This window comes from Cervus canadensis, chromosome 5 (assembly GCF_019320065.1).
Source record: "Cervus canadensis isolate Bull #8, Minnesota chromosome 5, ASM1932006v1, whole genome shotgun sequence".
In the NCBI taxonomy this organism is placed as follows: domain Eukaryota; kingdom Metazoa; phylum Chordata; class Mammalia; order Artiodactyla; family Cervidae; genus Cervus; species Cervus canadensis.
This window is the reverse complement of record NC_057390.1, coordinates 4,634,331-4,656,276: the sequence shown is the minus strand read 5'-3', so window position 1 is coordinate 4,656,276 and position 21,946 is coordinate 4,634,331. Positions and strand designations below refer to the sequence as shown.

General features: G+C 48.7%; 1 protein-coding gene across 6 annotated transcripts in view; it reads left to right on the top strand.

The window, feature by feature from the left end:
• Window positions 1-21,946, top strand: part of AFF3 (AF4/FMR2 family member 3) — a 208,538-nt gene that overhangs the window by 146,000 nt on the left and 40,592 nt on the right. For all 6 annotated transcript variants that reach the window (XM_043467932.1, XM_043467931.1, XM_043467930.1 and 3 more), the window contains 3 exons: window positions 6,070-6,253; window positions 13,683-14,780; window positions 19,929-20,053. In XM_043467932.1, the coding sequence (XP_043323867.1) occupies window positions 6,070-6,253; window positions 13,683-14,780; window positions 19,929-20,053 (1,407 nt within the window). The remainder of the gene's footprint in view (window positions 1-6,069; window positions 6,254-13,682; window positions 14,781-19,928; window positions 20,054-21,946) is intronic.

Sequence of the window (21,946 nt, the reverse complement as noted above, 5' to 3'; positions counted from 1 at the left end):
CTTAATTTCCACAATAAATGTCTTTTGACTAGATTAAGGAATGCCTGATTTGCTTGGGTGATAGAATGGGCGGTGAGTGTAGAAGAGACCTGCTTGTTGTTCCACACATCGGCTTTTAATACAGGTAAACAGTGCTGGAGTTTGGAAGGACTGAGAGAGGGTTCCTTCTGACTTGATAAATACTGCGTTTAATTTTTATTGGGGTGTAGTTGGTTTACAATGCTGTGAGTTTAGGTGTACAGTAAAGTGAGTCAGTTACACATACACACATCCACTCTCTTTTAGATTCTTTTCCCATATGTTTTCCCAGAGTATTGAGTAGAGTTCCTTGTGCGGTACAGTAGGTCCTTATCAGTTATCTCTTTTATTTAATGTGTATGTGTCAGTCCCGACCTCCCAGTTTATTCCTCCTTGGTAACCATAGGCGGTAACTTCCGCCTTTGTTCTCTACATGTGTGACTCTGTTTCTTATGGTAAATAAGTTCATACGTACCTATTTTTTTCTAGATTCCACATACAAGCAACATCATATATTTGTCTTTCTCTGTCTAACTTACTTCACTCAGTATGACGATCTCTGGGTCCATCCGCGTTGCTGCAGATGGCATTATTTCTTTCTTCTTATGGCTGAGTAGCATTCCGTCGTGTACATGTACCGCGTCGTCTTCCTCCGCTCCTTTGTTAATGGACATTTAGGTTGTATCCATGTCTTGGCTTCCACCTGACAAGTGTTAATTCAGTGGTTCCTATTCTGGAATAAGATGCTGGTATACTTCTCTCTATTCCTCTTGCAAAGCATAGCTAAAATCTTCAGGTAGTATATATTAAAATATCATAAGAAGACTGAAAGGGGGAGAGAGGCAGATCAGCCAAGGACTCTGGGCCTGAGGAAAGACATGGCAGGGTGCGCCCTGTATGTGTGTGTGCTCAGTCCTCTGTATGACCCCGTGGACCGTAGGCCACCAGGCTTCTCTGTCCATGGGGTTTCTGGGTGTTCATGTTTCCTCATGTAGCCTGGATTAGCTGGAGAAGCTGGCAACCTGGAACTTTTAGATGTTGCAACTCATTCCTGGAGTGTGAGTTCAAGGTAACCAGAGGAAGAAAGGGAGAAAGGGCTTTCTGGCACAGAAAATGGCACATGCAAATGTACCCAGGTTGTCAAAGTGATGAGATTTATTATAGCTGAGGTTTGGGGATGGACCCATTGAGGAATTGCCAGAAATTTAATTAAGGCCAGACCATGAAGAGCTTCAGAAGCCATGTTTAATGCAAGACTTGTTCCTAGAGGTGTTACAAAGGTTTGTTGCTGTTCAGTCGCTCAGTCGTGTCTGACTCTTTGCGACCTCATGGACTGCAGCATGCCAGGTTTCCCTGTCCTTCACCAGCTCCCGGAGCTTGCTCAAACTCATGTCCATCAAGTCGGTGATGCCATCCAACCACCTCATCCTCTGTCATCCCCTTCTCCTCCTGCCTTCAATCTTTCCCAGCATCAGAGCTAACAAAAACTTTTAGTACAAGACCAACAGTCTTATCAGTTTCATATTCTGGAAGATAATTCCAGCAACAGCAGACCTCCTCAGGCCAGCCTTTCCACGTTCACCTCTCCTAATGTGGTTATCGGAGCTTCCCTGGTAGCTCAGCGGTGACGAGTCCACCTGCCAGTGAAGGAGAATCGGGTTCCATCCCTGAGTCAGGAAGACTCCCCTGGAGAAGGAAATGACAACCCACTCCAGTATTCTCGCCTGGGAAATCCCAAGGACAGAGGAGCTGGGCAGGCTATAGTCCATGCATTCACAAAAGAGTCAGGTACAACTGAGCAACTAAACAACAGTGTGGTTATAGTTTTAGATCAATTGGTATCCATAGAGACACCATCAGTAAAGGAGGACCAACGCCAGGGCACTGATGACGGTTTAGAGATCAAGCGTGTGTTAGTTCTTACAGAATGCTGAGTGAGAAGGAGCGGGACCTCTCCTAAACTATTATCCTTCAACCCATCTCAACAGCATGCTGGGCATCACAGAGACCCACACAGAGCCCAGCAGGCACAGAGCCAGCCTCCACGTTCCTTGTTAGTTCAAAGCTCATGAACGACTTTGGATATTTATCCAGGCCCCACAGTACCCTTGGCAGGAGGACCTGTGCTGTGAGATCTAGGCATCTGGGGTCCAGATCTCGTCTCTGACCGTCTGTACTCAGACTCAGCCCAGGCCAGATTCAGTCGCTGCAGCCAAAGGAAGGGGCACGACAGGCAGTTTGTTTAGAGTGAATCTAAGACACCCCAAGTGGGTATTTGGTCTCAGCCACTTCACAAAGCAGGCAAAACATTTCTTGAAATAAAAATACCAAAAGGAAATAAACCATCCAGGGGAGAACTGGGCTTACATTACATAGCAAATGAAATTTTGAATACGTTTAAAGACATTCTCTTCAAGGAGAGGTATTAACACTGGAGAAGCATGAGAGGGGCTGAAACCCCCTTACTTGTTTTTGTTGTTTTTTTTTTTTAAATAGAGAAGAGAGATTGTTTTTCTTGTTTGGTTGCTAAGTCATGTCTGACTCTTTGCGACCGCATGGACTGCAGCACGCCAGGTTCCTCTGTCCCTCACTGTCTCCCAGAGTTTGCTCAGATTCATGTCCATTGAGTTGGTGATGCTATCCAACCATCTCATCCTTTGTCACCCCCTCCTCCCTTGCCTCCATCTTTCCCAGTATCAGGGTATTTTCCAATGAGTTTGTAACCTTTTTGAGAGGTTAAATCCTTTTTTTTTCTATTGATTTTTTTCATTCAGTAGTCACATATGATCACTTATGTCCCAGGCACTGTGTGAAGTTCGTTGACACAAAGGCTTTTATTCCATGATCTCAGTAATATCTTCACGTCCACAAGTTTTCAAAGGCACCATGATCCAGAAATGGCATAGGGTCCAAGAACTCTCCTAAAAGTTGTCCAATGCTGTGTCATCACCGACAGTCGATCCATGTTATCATTTCAGGAAAAAGTTACTTTTTAACTTAAGTTGAAAAAACTGTTAATGTCTCTGGTATGGAAACATGACAACTAGTCAGCACACTAAAATTCACAGTTTGCAGTTTTAAATATATAAAGCCTGAAGTCTTCTTGCAGGAGGGTATGCTCAATATGTCTTTTTCCAGCTTCTACTCCAAAGAGCTTCTCTGGTTTAAGTGAGTCCATCCTTCTCTTGCATCTGCCTGCAATGCAGGAGACCTGGGTTTGATTCCTGGATCAGGAAGATCCCCTAGAGAAGGAAATGCAATGCACTCCAGTATTCTTGCTTGGAGAATCCCATGGACAGAAGAGTCTGGCAGGCTACAGTCCATGGGGTGATAAGAGTAGGACATGACTGAGCGACTAAACCACCACTATCCTAATTCTCATCTGCTGTGATGACCATCCCCGGCTTCTTTATTCTGCTACCCTGGCTGCCACCGTGGCTTCCACTTATCAAAGACGGTCACTACACTGAGTCTGAAATGACCAGCATTCCCCAGTGGCCCCCAAAAAGGCTAGTTAGTGGAGCAGGTTTTATGGAGGTGAGGGCAGTTACCTTAATCCAACAACCGAAGCTTCCAGAGCCCTTGCAGACAGGCCTGCCTCCATCCTTGATATGGATTATTATATCAAAAGCCATGCAGTCTCTACCCAGACCACGGAAACACGGATGTATTCAGTCCTGACCCCAGAGGCAACAAGAGCCTCACAGCCCTTCAAAGCAAGGCAGGAAGAAAACCTAAAATTCTTGGCTCTCCCGACTGTTTCAAAAGCAAATAATAGTTATGCCAGTAAAACTGTCATTTTAAGTGAATTTCCTAATATAAGGAAGGAAAACATAAAACTCTTAAGGCTTTTCTGCCAATCTGATTCAGATCAGAGACTGTCTCCCTGGGCTAGTGGGTCTCATTACGACAGGACAGCAGTCATAAAGGAAGGCGGCACAGTAACTGTTTAATGGACATTTTCCCAGAAATTAAAGGGCCGCTCCTCAAAAGACAGCCACTTCGTGGTGCAGGCCCCGGGGAACTCCACACACGTTGCTGCCTCCGCTGCAAACACAACACCAGGTGCACACAGCGCCAGCCTCTCACGTCCTTTGTTGTGGGGATGAAAGCAGGAGAATGTACTGCCTGGTGATCAAAGCCTTTGACCATCATATAAAACCAATCAAAATGCTCTCTGTTTCTCTTAATTTCCTGGACTTCAGCAGATGTCATTCCAGAGTGTGGCAGGCAGACAAATCTCTTTCCTCCAATGTGTGTTCTTTGGCTTTGGGGAGTTTTTAGGTTTGGGTTTGTGTTGGTTTGGGTTTGGGAAGGTTTTTGGCTTTTTGGAGTTTTTCCCCAGTGTTTTGGGGACCTACTGACAAACCGTTAACATGGATCCCAAACGTTCATGTTCAGTTCAGGATCTAACAGCCTTTTTTTAATGATTCCATTGATAGTAGTCATTTTGACTCGGCCCCTAGGAAAAATGGATTTTAATTCATAAGGGAAGAAAGAAATATTATAACCCTTTGATCGCTAACCGCTTCTTCCCAGCCTCTGTCTAAAGATCCAGGATTCCTCACTCAACACCGGAACAAATAGCAGGCTGGGAAAGGAATCATTTTAGCTCAGGCAAGGTGTCGAGCCGCAGATGCCTGACAGTGAAGAATTTTGTCAGACTGTTTGGGTACAGACCGTGACACTGGCAGAAGAAATAAAAACCCCTGGGGAAGCTTATGTTCAAACTCCCCTTTTCCTTAAACCTGCAATTCAGAACAGTGCTTTGATTTGTAGGTCCACCCGGCAAGATCATTTCTTGTCTTATCATTCTTCTGAAAAGCAAGATCCCAATGCATTTTAGCCCCCTCCCCCGGCCCCTCCACTGAGGATTTATGGGACTCTGTCCCGCAGCAAAGCATTTGTCAAAGATCTAAGGGGCGGGTGGGAAGGATCCTTTACCTTGCCCTAGCTGCTTTTGCACTTGAGACCATAAACTCTGACGAGCTCACTTGCATGCAGTCCTGTTGAAATGGTGGTCACAAGTGGGAGAAGCAAGCCGATATGTGCTGACTCAACATTAAAAACGTAGTCACTGCATTTTCTGGGTTTAGAGTTTGACCTCAAAAAGGACAGTCAGGTGTGTTTCAATGCAATTAATAACGGACACTGAAGATGTTGGCTATTTTGTGAGTACCAGAACTTTCTTTATGGCTCACTGTTTGGGTGGATGTGTGTTATTTGCATTTTTGTGGTTAATTAATTGCCATGAGGAGTATCCCTGTTTGCTGTTCTTTTTGAGTTTCTAATTTGAGTATAGAACTTTCTGGCAGATTTCAGCGTGGATATGAACATCAAGTATAATTTGAAGTGGTATTGCTCTATGCCACTGCACTGGAGTTGAATTTTAAAGTGAGAATAAATAAAAACTGTGTGAGTGAGGGATCTCCAGTTTTCTAATAGAAGGCTCAAAGGAAAAGTACTGTTTAGACAGCAGCCCAGCTGCGGTAAAGACGACAGCACTGGAGTCTATGGGTGGGGAGAGGTAGGAAGCCAGACAGCTTGGTCGGTCCCTCTGTGTCTGGAACCTTCCAGCAGGCCGTGAAAGCACAGAGCAGGACACTGCGCCCTTCCTCACAGCCCACTTCCTAAAATAAAGCAAACAGACCTTTTCGTTCTGCAAGGTATTTCAAGCATTTTGGATTTCCTGGCTTTTTTGGTCGATGATTGGAATCGGGGATGCATTTGAAAAGCCATTCCCAGAAACAGCAGCAAAACAGGGACAGTCCTCTTGCAGCGACGTCACCTCCTTTTCTGAAATGGGCACACAGGCCAGTCCCACCACCCGGTGCCCGACGACCAGGTGGCACCAGCCTTCACTCCCAGTGTTATTTCTGTGCCTCCGTTGTCTTAACCAGGAGGCCGCTGTGACCTTGACGGAGGCTCTGCCGGCTCCGTCCGGGCGACAGCCGGCAGACGTGCGGCCCCGCGCCGCCGGGGCCCGCTCAGCGGCGCTTCCGCGTGTGCTCACTCGGCTTCCCTTCCCTCTCTCTCCGCGCGGGCGGGCAGTGCCGGACTCCAGCCGGCCGACGGCAGGGCCTCCGCGCCCTCGAGCAAGGGCAGCAGCAGCGGCAGCAGCAGCGGAAGCAGCTCCTCCAGCGACTCGGAGACCAGCTCGGGGTCCGACTCGGAGACGGAGAGCAGTTCCAGCGAGAGCGAGGGCGGCAAGCCTGCCCACTTCTCCAGTCCCGAGGTGAGTGCCTGCGGGCTCTTCTCCCCCGGGGAGCACTGTCGGGCCTCCTCCCAGTGTGGCTCTCACACCTCCCGCTCCCCCAGCCTCCGCGGCCTGCAAGCTGCCCTGACCCGTACAGGCCACCACTCCCAGGCAGCCTGCCAGGGTTGACTGGGGCTCATTTCCCCCGACCTCCTCCTCAAAGTGCTCCTAGCTACGGAGCTTCCTTTGAGATCTAAAAACTTCATCTCTTACAGTCCGAAAATCTCTATCTTGACTTCCAGAACTTTACAAACATGCTGTAAACATCGCTGACTGGAAATAACCTGAGGATTGGGGTCAGCGAGGCAATAAGCAGATAGGGCAGCTCCAACCTGAAGTGTGAGCCCTTGTAAATCATGGAGAAAGGAGTTTTGTGGATTAGACATGGCTAGAATCTTACCTTTTTGCAGTTTGTCACAGATTAGGAGAACACGGGATATAAGTATAAATAAAACCTTTTTAACTGTGTTTTCTTTGTGAAAATATACAGAGAAAAATTAGCATGAACCTGAAAATAATAATGAAAGCTTTTATAGGTATGATGAGTATCTATGTGGAAGTATCTATGAGTATCTATGTGTGGAAGATTTAGGTGCCTCATATAAAAATATGATACGGTCCCGATAAAAGCCATTGCTATTTCTACTTTAAAGGGGAAAATTAAATAGTAATTCAGAGCATGGATCCTGGAGAGAGGACTGAGTACACACTTGTCCAGTTTCTGGATTGGTAAGGGTAGACTTTGATTTCTAAAGAAGGAATAAAATAGACTTCTTCTTAAGTGTATAGACAGTTCACATTACTGAGGGTCATAGGATTTTTTTTTTTTTTTTAACCTGCAACCCTCTGTATCACTGCGGGGCCCAAATTTCTAAATAAGCTCTAAAATGAAAACAAACCCACATGTGCAAACCTTGATGGTGAAAAGAGAGCACCTTTAAGGGCCAGCCAGCCTCACATTTCCAGTTTGTGTGCCTCTGTTATCTCTCTCTCCCTCCATCTCTCTTGATCTGTCTATCTAGTGATCTCTATCTTCCCGTATAAGTAAGGGAAAGGCCCTTAGCAACATTAACCTATAAAAGCTACATGTTGATATAACCCTGACTTCCCCCAGAAGCTAAATTATTCCTTCTCCATCATTTCATTCATTCATCTGTTCATTCACTCATTTATGGTTTTCCAACAAATATTTACTGAGTCTCTGCCACAGATTGGCCCTGGGAGACAGCAATGATCTGACAAAGAAGATTCCTGCCTATACAGACCTGATATTCTAATGAAAATAATTTGAAACAAACAAGCAAAAAAAAAAACCAGAGCCAGCTTTATGATCTAGTTTGTTGAAAAACTCCAGAATATGCAGTAGAAGAACTGTGTTTCAGGGACATTGAAAGGGCCAAGGGGGACAGTGGCGGTGGATTAAAAGCCTTAGGGTCTGTGAATGAGAGCCCCCATCCCCAGCTCTTCGTGACTTTGAAGGTTAAATTCAGGAATGTTGAATATTATTTGCATGTTGAAATGTGACTCCTGGAGTTTCTAGATGAGGTTTAAACCAGCCTCAGAGAAGCACACTTAAAAAGGGCTCTGAGCAGACTCCCTCCAAATGTCACTGAAATAATCACAAAGACCCAAACTTCTTAGTGATGAAAAGAAGCACTTGTCGTTTCTTCCAGCAGCTATCAGAGCCCTCAGCCGAGAAGGAGGAGGAGGAGGAAGGGAATCTGCTAACACAGGCCTTAGAGTTTAAGTTGCCTGAGGCCGAGGGTAGGTTTCAACTTCTGGCTTCTCCTTGCGGAGGGAGTGCAGAAGTGACAGGTGTCGCAACAGAGCATGTGACTTCTCTCTGCTGGAAAGGGATGTATTCCTTAGAATAAAAGTAAGGGGTTTGGGGCTTGTTTTCTTCTTTTGTAACATTTTTTCCCAAGACGACTACAGACACACGCCCTTCAGAAATACAAGGAGGGAATTCCCTGGTGGTCCAGTGGTTAGGATTCCGTGCACTCCCAAGGACATTGTGGGTTCAGTGTCTCATCGGGGAACTAAGATCCCACAAGCCATGTGGCATGGCCAAAAATGTTATTTTTAATTAAAAAAAAAAAAAAAGAATTACAATGAGTTTGCAGAATGAACATTGAAAAGAGGGGAAAGAAGCATTACGGGCCGACTCTATGGCAGCCCTGCTCTCCTCTGCCCTGAGCTGGCCCAGGTCCCCTGAGAGAGAGCAGGGAGACCCGTTTCCCTGTCCCCACAGGACCACCCAGCTCTTCATAGCCACACACCTCCCATTCCACCACAGAGACCTGCTCCTGCTGCTTTGCAGCAAAACATATCTGGCCCTCTTTCCCCTCCCAGAAATGTTCTGATATGAGAGCAGGAGACCCTCATGATGTCCCAAGACACCTGCATTCCCCCCTCCCCCCGCAACGTGCCAGCACTGGGCACCTGCTTGGCTCTCCTGAGTCTCATCCAAGCTGTGTTTCTGGCCCTGGTGGTAGAAAGCCACTGCCTTTCACACGCATCACCATGGAATGAAACCCCTTGTCTGCAAGCGGGCATGGAAGAGACACTGGATTCAGTGTTTCCATTGCTGAAGATCCCATCTCTGTGGCCTGAGGTTTGCTTGCTTGTCAGCAGACTAATTTTTTTCATTTGAGTTCTTTTTTCTTTCTTGGTCTGGGACATCCCCTATACCAGAGCTTGACCAGGGAGCAGGAAGGGGTTGGGGGGGGCGCTTTGCCCTCCATTAGCACATTTAGAGCAGCACACAGGGCTCCTTAGACCAGTGTTCGAAGTAAAGGGATGACTTGCTATGTGGACAAGAAAGAGACTGGTCATAGGGCTTTATTTTTATTTGACTGCACAGGGTCATAGTTGAGGCATGTGGGATCTTTAGCTGTGGCATGGGAGCTCTTAGTTGCAGCAGGTAGGACCTAGTTCTCTGACCAGGGATCAAACCTGGTCCCCCTGCATTGGGAGCACAGAGTCTTATCCACTGGGCCACCAGGGCAGTCCCTGGTCACAGGGTTTTGAGAAGAGCCAGGATAAAGTAGGTTCCACCCGTTTCTCTACTGCAGGGCATCACTCAGCCCTCAACATCACTCATGTAGACAGTGTTCTCCATTGTGGCGTTTCCCAGATATGTCCGACCATGGTAGGCTTTCTTCATGGGCTAAAAACACATTTTGGAAAATGCTGCCCTAGATCATTCTTGAAAATCTTCAAAAATACAAGTTATTCATGGATTCAACAAGCTTCTCCTTAATTAGGCATCTATGGGGTATGTGGCAGTGGGTGCTCTGAAGGTTGTAGATGAAATAGAGACTAGAGTATACCCTGGAGAGCTTGTGCATGAATCAGAGGGAAGATTGATCAGAGAGGAGAGTCCTGGCTGGGAATACACACTGCAAGCCAGCAGACAAGCAAAAGCGCTGGGCAGAACCCCACTGGATGGCTCAGACAGTAAACCAGAGCCAGCAGCCTGCCAGGCAAGGAGCTCCACGCCCCAAGTCTGCCCTCCTCCTGCCACCTAATTCTTGGCTGTTTAAATTTCCTTGGCCACAGTTTTATCCCCCCAAATGGCAGATGATCTCACACTGTCTAATCTGTGAGGTTTTTCTGAGGAGTAAGTGACAAACAGGGAGTGACAGCTCATTGTGAGTCATTGGTGGCAACCGGGTCATAGCAAGCTGCCCCTCACCTACTGGGTCCTGCGAGGGATACAAAGAAGCAGAAACCTGGCCTCTGCCGGAAAGCAGTGTTTGTCTTTGCTGAAGACACAGATTCATATACATGAAACAGATGTGGATATCAAAAGATGATGCCGTTGAGGATAATGGAAGGCAACAGGTATTATCTGGAGAGTTAGTGGTGTCTTCTCCAAAAGTCAGATCAAATTCTATCATTTGAAGACCTAACATTTCTCAAATGAAACAAGGTCCCCTTTGCATGAGGCTTCCCCAGAGAGTAATGGGAGCTTAGGCAACACAACAGGGAAGGGAATCGGATCTCTCAGCTTTGACAAGCGTGGGTTTAGTCTTGCTGGTGCCTGGTAGCTCTGCAGCTTTTATAACCTCTCTGAGCCTCATCTAAAAACTAAGGGTGATAGTACCTCTGATCTATGGATTAAATGAGATGATACATGTAATATGGGAGCACACTGTGGGTGTTCCAGCAATGAAAGATGCCTGTAAGATGATGGCTGCCTGAGGAGTTTGGATTTTGTTCAAGAGGCAAGAGGAGGTCATTGTAGATCCTTGAGAAAGGGAATGTGATTTAGCAATGTATTGAAAATGGTCCTGATTTCTTTGGCTGTGGAGAGCAGAAAAATGACTCTGTGGCACGTAGGGCAGCGGGCCCTTACCCCATTGATTAAATCCTCCCCTCGCTGTGAAGACTCCTACCAGGGAGTTTTAGTAGGAGTCTCACTGTAAGCTGCTGTGTTTTGGCTCCAGGCAAGCATCTGTGCTCTCACATGTAAGAGATGTGAGGCGTGGAAGGCTCAGGACGGTGGGGATGAGGATGACCTGGGGGGTGAGGGGAGGGCAGGTGGTAAGTGGCGGATGCTGCCATAAATGTGTCCACCCTGGCCAGTGTGCGTCCCCATCTGCAAGGCGCCTTCAGCGTCCATTCACATTACTGGGCCCCGTTTATCTGGGGAAGCTGAAGAACAGAAGTCACTGACCCAGCCAGGGGTCAGAGAGAAATGGGCCTGGGGAGGAGACAGCCCAAAGCCATAAATGTGTCTGCCACCAAATTAGCCTTCAGGGGACTTCCCTGGTGGTCCAGTAACTAAGACTCCGAGCTCCCAATGCAGGGAGCTGGGGTTCAATCCCTGGTCACAGAACTAGATCCCACATGCCGCAACTAAGCATTCGAATGCCCCAGCTGGAGATCCCGCATGCCACAACAAAAATCGAAGCTCCCGAGTGCTGCAACTAAGACCTGGTGCAGCCAAAGTGGATAAATAAATACATTTGTTTAAAGCAGCCTTTGGTCACCCTCAGCTGACCTCAGGGCGGGCGAGAGTTCCACAAAGAAGGAAGTTGGCAAAGAAGGAAGCCATTCTGTGTCCTGCTTCCCTGCTTCCTCTGTCACTTCACTGTTGCAGGAAGGGCCAGGTCAGGTGGGCTCTGCAGGTTCCATTGTTCCCTGTCTCTGGAGGTGCCACATTAAAGCAAGGTCAGAATTTACAAAATAAAACTCAGGGGCCCAAAAAAAGATTTTATCATTTTGTTTTTTTGCCTCTTGTTCAGGAGCCCTGGTCCGATGGGTGGCATGAAAGCAAATACAGCAGAACATCAAGTCAGAGTCCAGACTCCCTATCAGGGTCATGAGAGAGCCCCCTTCCACACTTGTATCCCGTGGGGATGCTCCCCCACCCTCATGGCCCCAGGAGCAGGGCCTGGGATCCCCGTGCTGGCCTCCACTGAAATGCCTCACAAGGAGACTCCCACTAAGATTTCCCGGAGGGCGCCTTCACAGCAAAGGGAGGATTTAATCACTGGAGTGATCACTGATGTGCTGCCGGGTCATTTTCTGCTTACGGTCACTGTCGCTCCCAGTCCCTCCACACCGTGTGCTGCGGTTCCCTGAAGTGTAGCTGGTCTCATCTGTTTGGAGGGAACCAGTAGAATGTCCACAGTCCCTACCACAGGTCCAGTGCCCGCTGTCCACACTCTGTGGCCTCTTCATCCTGGCCCCAGGCCCTGCTGGCCCATTAAAGGCTTCCCGTCTCCCTGAGCTGTGCCCCAGACTCAACCAGGACCCCTGGGTCTAAAGCACTGCCTGCCCTCCTTGCACTTCGCCGCCCTGCCACTGGATCCTTTCTGCATGAGGCTGTGCCCCAAGTTCTGCTCTTAACACCAACCTCTTTGTTGAAAACCAAATCTTGGCACCTAAAAGCAAGTATTCAGAAGTTATGATGTTAAAGAACAGTGTTTTTCTCCTGCAAGGGAGCCTGACTTGCTCTGGGCTTTAACAAACCAACATGAAATGCAAAGCTAAGCCATTCCTCTTTATTCTAGGAGGTATCTAATTCCACCACCCCCACCTCACCCAGTCATCAGAAGCCATGAATTTATAGAGTGGAGGACATAGGGAAGGAAACACACATCATCTTAATCATGCCAAAATTTTTCCCCATTTCACAAATTAAAACTCACAAATTAAAAACATTCTAGCTAAAGTTCTATGGGGCTTCCCTGGTAGCTCAGCAGTCAAAAATCCACCTGCAATGCAGGAGACGTGGGTTCAATCCCTGGGTCAGGAAAACCCCCTGGAGAAAGAACTGGGAAATCCCATGGACAGAGAAGCCTGGCCGGCTACAGTCCATGGGGTTGCCAAAAAGTCAGACATGACTTCGCAACTAAACAACAACAAAGTTCTGTACTTATCAATATATATCTCTTTTCTACTAATAATCAGAGAGGCTGGATAAATGGACTTTTATTAGAAATCAACATTTACTCCCTGTAAGAGAATCAGTTCTTAACCTTTCAATAAGACATAGATCCCTAGAGAGGTAAATGCAAACTATGACCCTATCTCCCAAAAATGTGTCTAAATGACCTTTGACATTCTGTTACAGGGCATTCACTGGCCTCCACCCTCCCCCAGAGCCAATCTGTGGGTCAGAGTTTAAGACCTGGAATGCCCAGGATTTTCTCTAATTTAGCAAAACTGTTTACAGGAGAGGTTTTCATTATCACCTCCTCGTCTGTAACATTTCAGGCAAAGTGTAATGGAGGCGGGTTGAGGATGGACGAACCAAGTCCAGCAGGGTCCACTCGGCCCCCTTTTCTAATTTCTCCCCAAATTACAAGTCTCACCAAAAAAGTGTGCACTTCAACACTCAAGGTCTCCTAACTACACCCCAGGTAACTTTCATGGGCTCTCAAGTTTATGCATGTCTGTATAAATACAAAAAATATACACCGTGTAACACTCAAAAGTGCTGGAAATGGGTCCTATTGAGGAATAGTGTGTCCTCTCACTTCTCAAACTGCTGCCCTGGCATTTCAGTGTGGGGGGCCAGGAAAGTGTTAGTCGCTCAGTCATGTCCCAGTCGTTACAACCCCGCGGACTGTAGCCTGCCAGGCTCCTCTGTCCATGGAGTTCTGCAGGCGAGAATGCTGGAGTGGGTAGCCATTCCCTTCTCCAGGGGGCCTTCCCCGCCCAGGGATCGAACCCGGGTCTCCTGCACTGGCAGGTAGGTGCTTCACCCTCTGAGCCGCCTGGGAAGCCCCGTGGGTGGACACACCCACTGCTTCCATGATCCTTGGGTTTCCAGCCCATCAGGTTTCTGCTCACACACCTAGAGGAGCAGCAAGTCAAGAGAAAAACAGCCAGGTGCGTTTAAGTGAGTCTGTCCTAAACGATGTTTTGTTTGTTGCGGGTTTTCTGCTTTTAGGCGGAACCAGCGTCCTCTAACAAATGGCAGCTGGATAAATGGCTAAACAAAGTGAATCACCACAAGCCGCCTGTCCTGATCCAAAATGAAAGCCACCACGGGCCGGAGAGCAGTGAGTACTACACCCCAGTGAAGGAGGACACGCAGGACTGCGGGAAGCTCCCCGACGTCTGCCCGCCCGGCCTGAGAGACAAGGACATCAAGGGCGCCTGCAAGGAGGAGCAGAGGCCGAGGACCGCGAACAAGGCCCCGGGCAGCAAGGGGGTGAAGCAGAAGTCCCCGCCCGCGGCCGTGGCCGTGGCCGTGACCGCCGCCGCCGCCCCGCCGCCCGCGGTGCCTGGCGCGCCCGCCGAGAGCGCACCCGCGCCTGCCCGGAGGTCCGCGGGCAAGAAGCCCGCCCGGCGCACCGAGAGGACCTCGGCCGGCGACAGCGGCCCCCGGCCCGAGGAGCCCGTGGCTGCCGAGGCGCTGGGGGCGAGCGCGGGGCTTCCCCCGGAGCCCCCCAAGCCCCGGCCTTGCGGCAACAGCAGGACCAACCACCGCAAGGAGCTGCGCTCGGCCGTGACCTGCGAGAAGCGCCGCACGCGGGGGCTGAGCCGGATCGTCCCGAAATCCAAGGAGTTCATCGAGACGGAGTCGTCCTCTTCGTCCTCCTCCTCGGACTCGGACCTGGAGTCGGAGCAGGAGGACTACCCTCTGTCCAAGGCCGTGGCCGCCGCCGCCGCCGCCGCCTCCGGGAACGACCCGAGGCTGAAGGAGGCTCCCAGCAGCATCAGCGGCGGCGGCCCCCGCGCTCCCGTGGGCTCCATCAACGCCAGGACCACCAGCGACATTGCCAAGGAGCTGGAGGAGCAGTTCTACACACTGGTCCCCTTCGGCCGCAACGAGCTTCTCTCCCCGTTGAAGGACAGTGACGAGGTCCGGTCACTCTGGGTCAAAATTGACCTGACACTTCTGTCCAGGATCCCGGAACACTTGCCCCAGGAGCCGGGGGTCTTGAGTGCTCCAGCGGCCAAGGACTCTGAGAGCGCACCCCCGAGCCACGCATCCGAGGCGCCCGTGGAAAAGACCTTGCCAAAATCCAAGAGGAAACGCAAGGTAGGCCTGGAAACCGGAGGGGCTGAAGGCACAGAGGGAGGGAGGGCCCTCCCCGAACTTGTGGGCAGGTCCACTGGTCTGGGATGTTCCAGGAGCAGGAGTTTATGTGTCCTTCTTCAGCAAACGTTCATAAAGCACTTTACATGTGCAGATACCGATGTAAGTGCATAGGGGCCTGCTAAGTCGCTTCAGTCCTGTCTGACATTCTGCAACCCTATGGACTGTAGCCCACTAGGCTCCTCTGTCCATGGGATTCTCCAGGCAAGAATACTGAAGTGAGTTGCCATGCCCTCCTCCAGGGCATCTTCCCAACCTGGGATCGAACCCATGTCTCCTGCATTGCAGGCGGATTCTTTACCATCTGAGCCACCAGGGAAGCCCAGTGTAAGTCCTTGACACATATTAACTAAACATCTTAGAACTGCCCATTGTGGGACGACCAGCTATTATTCCCATGTGATAGATAATTAAGGCCTGTCCCACCGCATGTGGAAGTAGGCAATTGGGAAATGTTCACTGAGTGTCTTCAGGGAATGAGCTAGAGGCTGGACCAGTGAGGAAAACTAAACACGGGTGAACCCCATTCTTTGCTGGAAGAGGTGGGGTCATTCATTGACTTAAGAAGCCAGCTGCCTCATAGAGTTGAGAAAGGCTGTGACTAGGGTGAGGCATGAATATGGAAGTGACCAGTGGGGATCGTGGGCAACAGGACCCCAGAAGGGGACCCCAGCCTGTGGCATGGGAGCCATAGGCTGGTGCTCCCCATGGTATTGATCAGGACTTTGTGGTGGAGACAAGCTGGGAACAGGGCCCTAAGCAGGAGGGACTTTTGAGTACTCAGAGGATTCACTGCCAAAGCTGGGAAGCCAGCTGAACAGAGAGGGATTGAACAGAGTGAAGCGGGCAGGGACTTAAATGCAGGGAGAGCTGGACAAGGGTCCAGAAGTAGACCCAAACACTTGGCCATTCAGGTGTTTCTAAAAAATTTCTGAGCACAAGAATCACTTAATCATAATTTAAAACCAGTTCTGAGAATCTTGACCACCTCCTGTTACTACATCTTCAAAAGTAAATAGGACCACAGCAGAAAACACAGTGGATGACAAACCAGATTATAGTCATCATGGATGGCGCCAAATTTGGGACAAAATCATTCACAACTGTTAACACATGTATATGTCCCCATGAGGGTGCTGAATCATTTATAAAATCCTTACGACATTATCAGGCAAATATTATTATCATACCCCTTTTACAGATGAGGAAACCGAGGCTCAGAGAGCCTCAAGTGACTTGCTGCAGGGTCGTGTAGGTGAGAAAGGACAGAGCTGGGAATGAAGTCAGGTCTCTGGCTGTAGGGTCTCCCAATAAGAAACCAGCCGGAGATTTGTGTAGTACTTTCGCCTCACGGCCCCCGCTCAGAAGACTCCATGCCCGGAATTTAATGCCTGTGGTTGCCATCTTGGAATTCTCCCTTTTATCTTTGAATCTGTCTTTTGTAAGTGAAGGTGATGGGACAACAGAGCTTGCTTGGTCCCACCTCCTACCCACTTCCCCAGGATGGGTTCTGCCTGCCCCGTGGCCCCTTTGCATTCCTGGCCGGGAGCAGCCTCCCCGCTCTGCATCCCCATGCAGGGGGCCGGGGTCAGGATCAGCATCTCCCCACCCTCAATCCAGGCACTGAGGGGTCCCCCAGGAGAGACTCCAGGAGGCCTTGCGGGGGGGGGGGGGGGTGGCGTGATGCCTGACTGCACTTCCTCACCCCTTGACCCACAGTTGGCAGGTGACAGAAACCATTTGCTGGGCTGCATGCACGTGCCCAGTCTCAGGCCAGCATGCCTGGCATTCGGGAGAGTCAGCACATGCCAAGTATCCCCATGCTTCAAGAAGCACAATGTAAAACAGCAAATAAACACACTTCTATGACAGGTTAAGAGACCAATTTTAAAAGACAGGAAAGTGTTCCTGACTTTAGTACTTTATAATGTTACTCTTTAACAGCTTTTTTTCTTTTTAGGTATAATTGACATAACATTATATTATTTTCAGTTATACAATATAATGATTCAATATTGGTTTACCAGTGTTGCAAAATGATGACCACAATCAGTCCAGCTAACATCCATCACTATACATAGTTACAAATGTCTTTTTCTCCTTGTGAGAACTTTCAAGATCTCCTAGCTACTTTCAGATGTGTACTGCAGTATTATCACTATACTCACCATGCTGTTTATTAGCACTGCACTACATCCACATGACTTACTCACTTTTATAACTGGAGATTTGTACTTTTTTATTTCCTTCACCCCTTCGTTTTGTACCCCCCTGTCCACCCCAGAGTGGTTTGGTTTTGGTTTTCAGATTCCACATTTAAGTGAGATCCTAAGGTCTTTGTCATCTTTGTCATCACAAAGAATCGGACACGACTGAGTGACTAACACACACACATCCCACTCATTTCACTTAGCGTAATACCCTCCAGGTCCATCCGTGTTGTTGCAAACGGCCAGACTCCCTTCTTCCGTTGCATACATACATATGCCACAATTTCCTTCATCCGTAGCCATTTATGCTGTTTCCTTGTCTTGGCCATTGTAAATAATGCTGCAGTGAACATGGGGGTCTTTTGAAATTAGTGTTTCAGTTTTCTTTGGATAAATACCCAGAAGTGAGATTGCTGGATCATGCAGTCGCTCTATTTTGATTTTTTGAGCAACCTCCATGCTGTTTGCACAGTGGCTGCACCGACAGTGCACTAGGGTTCCTTTTTCTCCACATCCTCACACATGTATTATTTCTAGTCTTTTTGATGACAGCCATTCTAACAGGTGTGAGGTGATATCTCATTGTGGTTTTGATTTGCATTTCCCTGGTGATTAGTGATGCTGAGCATCTTTTCATGTGTCTGTTGACCATCTGTATGTCTTCTCTAGAAAAAATATTTAATCAAATCCTCTGCCTGTTTGTCAATCAGATTTTTTTGTTTGTTTCTTTGTTGTTGAATTGCAAGTGTTCTTTATGTGTTTTGAATATTAACCCCTTCTCAGATATATTATTTGAAAATGTTTTCTTACATTCAGTAGATTGCCTTTTCATTTTATTGATGGTTTTTTTTTGCCGTGCAGGCTTCCCTGGTGGCTCAGCTGGTAAAGAATCTGCCGAAGACTTGGCTTTAGTCCTTGGGTTGAGAATATTCCCTGGAGAAGGGAATTCTGGCCTGGAGAAGAGTATTCTGGCCTGGAGAGTTCCATGGCCTTTATAGTCCATGGGGACGCAAGGAGTCAGATGCGACTCAGTGACTTTCACTTTGCAGAAACTTTTTAGTTTAATATAGTCCCACTTGTTTATTTTTGCTTTTGTTGCTTTTGCTTTTGGTGTTAAATCCAAGGAAATCAACACCAAGACTGACATCGAGCATCTTCTCCAGCTTTTTCAATAAGGGGCCTAGCCTTTTCATTTTGCACTGAACCCCACAAATCATGCAGTCAGCCCTGACCTCCTAGGGGAACTTGATCAGGTGACCTTCCCGTCTGTGTTTCTTCATTTGTAAACTGGTGACATCTTTACAGGGATGTTGTTAGGTTTAAATGATATAATTTAGTAATACAGGTTGGCTTGCTACACACCTGCCCCTCTTTTCCTTCTGTTTTCCTCTGCATACCCTGCCCTCCTCATTACTTGTCAGATTCATTTATCCATCAACTCCCAGGTGATTAATTGATTAATGAGTAAATCAATCAGTTATCTGGAGATTGATGGATAAATGGACAGGCTGATATAAAGAGAGAGAGGGGTGTTTCAGAGATAGAAATCGATAAACATATAGAGATTGGAAATATATATAGCTATAAGGCATATGTCAATAGAGATGTGCGAAAACAGAGACATGTATAATTCATCATATTCTGTATTTTAGTAATTTTACTATTCGTGCACTTCTTAAATTTAACTTATGCAACTTCATTTGCACTCAGCCCAACACTCAGCTCTCCTCATGAAATCTACTGAATCATACATAGGTGAACATGCATAGAGAAGGGAAAGAGCATTTGCACAGCACTCTTTACTCATCACCTGGCATGTGAAGCCACCAGTTCTGGGTGCAGGAGGTGGGACATCGTATACCTGGCTGCCCAGGGTGCAGAGTCTAGCCCTGCCAGAGCCCTGGGGGCCAGAACTAGGGGGTTCAGAGCTCTGGCTTGGACCCTCCATGGGGCATAGTTTCAACGTGAGCATCTGTGGTCCTTCCTCCAGAGGCTGTGTGACATCCCAGCTAGAAAGAGAAGGTCAGAGTCTTTCTGTCTTCAGTACCAGTGCCCGTCTCCTGGAAACACCACTGAGAGTCCTGAATGTCTCTCTGCTGTGTTGCTGCGATCTCAGCAAAAATACAGCTTGGTTGAGTGCACATGCATCACCCCTGCGTGTGTGCTTGCTAAGTCGCTTCAGTCATGTCTGACTCTTTGTGACCCCATGGACTGTAGCCCACCAGGCTCCTCTGTCCATGGGATTCTCCAGGCAAGAATACTGGAGTGGGTTGCCAGGCCCAGGATTGAACCTGAGTCTGCTCTGTCTCCTGCATTGGGAGGTGGGTTCTTTACCACTGTGCCACCTGGGAGGCCTACATCACACCTATTACACGTCTAAAGTAAATACAGTCGTGGAAAGAAGAATCCAGTCAAACTGCTGTTTTATGAAAAGATCCTTCAAGGCCATGAATTTCAGAAGAAAAGCCTGAGCTTGTCACTGCTCCCACAGCATGAAGCCTGGGACAGGTCGCTTGCTATACCTTGTTTGGGTACCAAGAAATGCCAAAGAAAGGGATGCTGAAGCTGCAGTGAGGCTCCAGAGCAGGTCTTCTTTGGAGGGTAGAATCCAGCCCATTGGTTGAGCAGTTTTCATCTCCTCCTGCACTTTGATCCCGGTGTCAACACTTTTTCCTCTCAGTAAGCTGTCAGTAGTCAAAACGACAGATTTCGTCCTTGTTCGAGGAGGAGCTGACAGGGAACCAAGGCCAGGGCTGAGGGTGTTCCCATCGTGTCGGTGCTCAGGACCTTGTCCAAAGAAGCCCCCTGAGCTGGTGGGATGGGAGCCCACTGTGGTCCCTCGAAATCCAAAGCTGATTGGTTTTTGCTTCTTTCCACGCAGTGCGACAACGAAGACGACTACCGGGAGATCAAGAAGGCCCCGGGAGAGAGGGAGAGCTCCTCACGACTGACCGCCTCTGCCAACAGTGCTTTGCCCGCAAATCATTGCAGCATGAACATCAACAGGTACGTGCACTCCTGCGAAGGCAAGGGCTGGTGGAGGAGTGCCTGGGCCTGAGAGGCACGTGTTTGCAGGGGGAGAGTCAGATTTTTCTTAATGATTTCTCTGCTCTGGGTCTCCAGACCAGGGTTCTTGGACTCCTTAATCAATAGAAATTGATAAGAGGCCAGAGGAGAAATCCAGCCAAGGCTTTGTTGGGGCTCAGGCTGCAGCTTAAAGGAGTGAGGGAAAAGTAACAGTTTCCCTTGCTCTCTCTCTGATGGGGGCAAGCCCATTCCTTAAATGTGAGGAGGGAAGCTGTGGGTCCAGGGGCTGTGCCGGAGGGGGGACTTAGGTGGTCTGCCCACCCCCTTGGTAGTCTTGTGTGCACGGCGCATGCACAGGACCTGCTTTTGCTCCCAGTTCCTCAAAATTGGCAGTTGGGTTTTTGGTCTCTTTGTATCTTGTTGTTCTTAACTTGCTGCACCTGCACCAGCTCACAGTTGTTGTTAGTCCCTCATGCTGCGCTTAGTTGCCCAGTCGTTCCCGACTCTCAGCGACCCCATGGACTGTAGCCCACCAGGATCTCTGTCCATGGGGACTTTCCAAGCAAGAATACTAAAATATGTTGCCATGCCCTCTTCCAGGATATCTTCCCAACCCAGGGATCGAACCCTGGTTCTGCATCGCAAGCAGATTCTTTACCATCTGAGCCACCAGGGAAGGCCTTAGTCCTTTATAATTGCTTTGTACTTTGTTGCTATGAGAGACGTTGCTATGAGAGACATGTGTCCAGGGGCAAGCGCTGAAGCAGAGGATCCCAGGGTCCCAGCCTGTCTCTTGCAGACCTGCTCCCCTTGGTTTAACACAGGGCTTCCCTGGTAGCTCAGCTGGTAAAGAATCCTCCTGCCCTGCAGGAGACCCTGGTTCAATTCCTGGGTTGGGAAAATCCCCTGAAGAAGGGATAGGTCACCCACTCCAGTATTCTTGGGCTTCCCCGGCGGCTCAGACAGTAAAGAATCCACCTGCAATGTGGGAGACCTGGGTTTGATCCCTGAACTGGGAAGATCCCCTGGAGGAGGGCATGGCAACCCACTCCAGTATTCTTGCCTGGAGAATCTCCATGGACAGAGGAGCCTGGTGGGCCACGGTCCAAGGGGTCGAAAAGAGTCGAACACAGCTGAGTGACTAAGCACACGTGAGGCTCACCAGCGTGCCTGGGCATGTGACTAAGCATACTCGGGGCTCACCAGCGTGCCTGGGCGTGTGACTAAGCACACTCGAGGCTCACCAGTGTGCCTGGGCGTGCACTCCTTGTCACAGCTCCAGGTGCACCAGCAGTGCTGCTTTGTAACAAAAGACCAGTTACCAGTTACAGAACATTCTATCCTTTCAAAAACACACCCTCCACTCTGAAAATTTAAAAACTGAATTGTGCATGTGTGCTAAGTCACTTCAGCAGTGTCCAACTCTGTGTGACCCATGGACTGTAGCCCACCAGGCTCCTATGTCCATGGGATTTTCTAGGCAAGAATACTGGACTGGATTGTCATGCCCTCCTCCGGGGGATCTCCCAACTCAGGGATCAAACCCAGATCTCTTACGTCTCCTGAATTGGCGGGCAGGTTCTTTATCACTAGTGCCACCTGGGAGACCCAAAAAACTGAATTAAGAGTCATGAGAACGCTAAGCTTATCACTCAGATGTAATAAGCAGACTCTTCATACAACACACCTTTTAAAGATCCTGGCTATGGACTGAATTTGTGGTGATAGACAAGATCGGGGTCTCCAAGGTGAAAGAGCCCCCCCCATCCCTCCTCAAAGGGGTTCCAGTGGGACCTGCATGGCAGTGACTCCGCTCCATGACAAACGGCTTCCTGGCAAAGCAAGGCCCCAGATATTTATTATAAGCGAGGA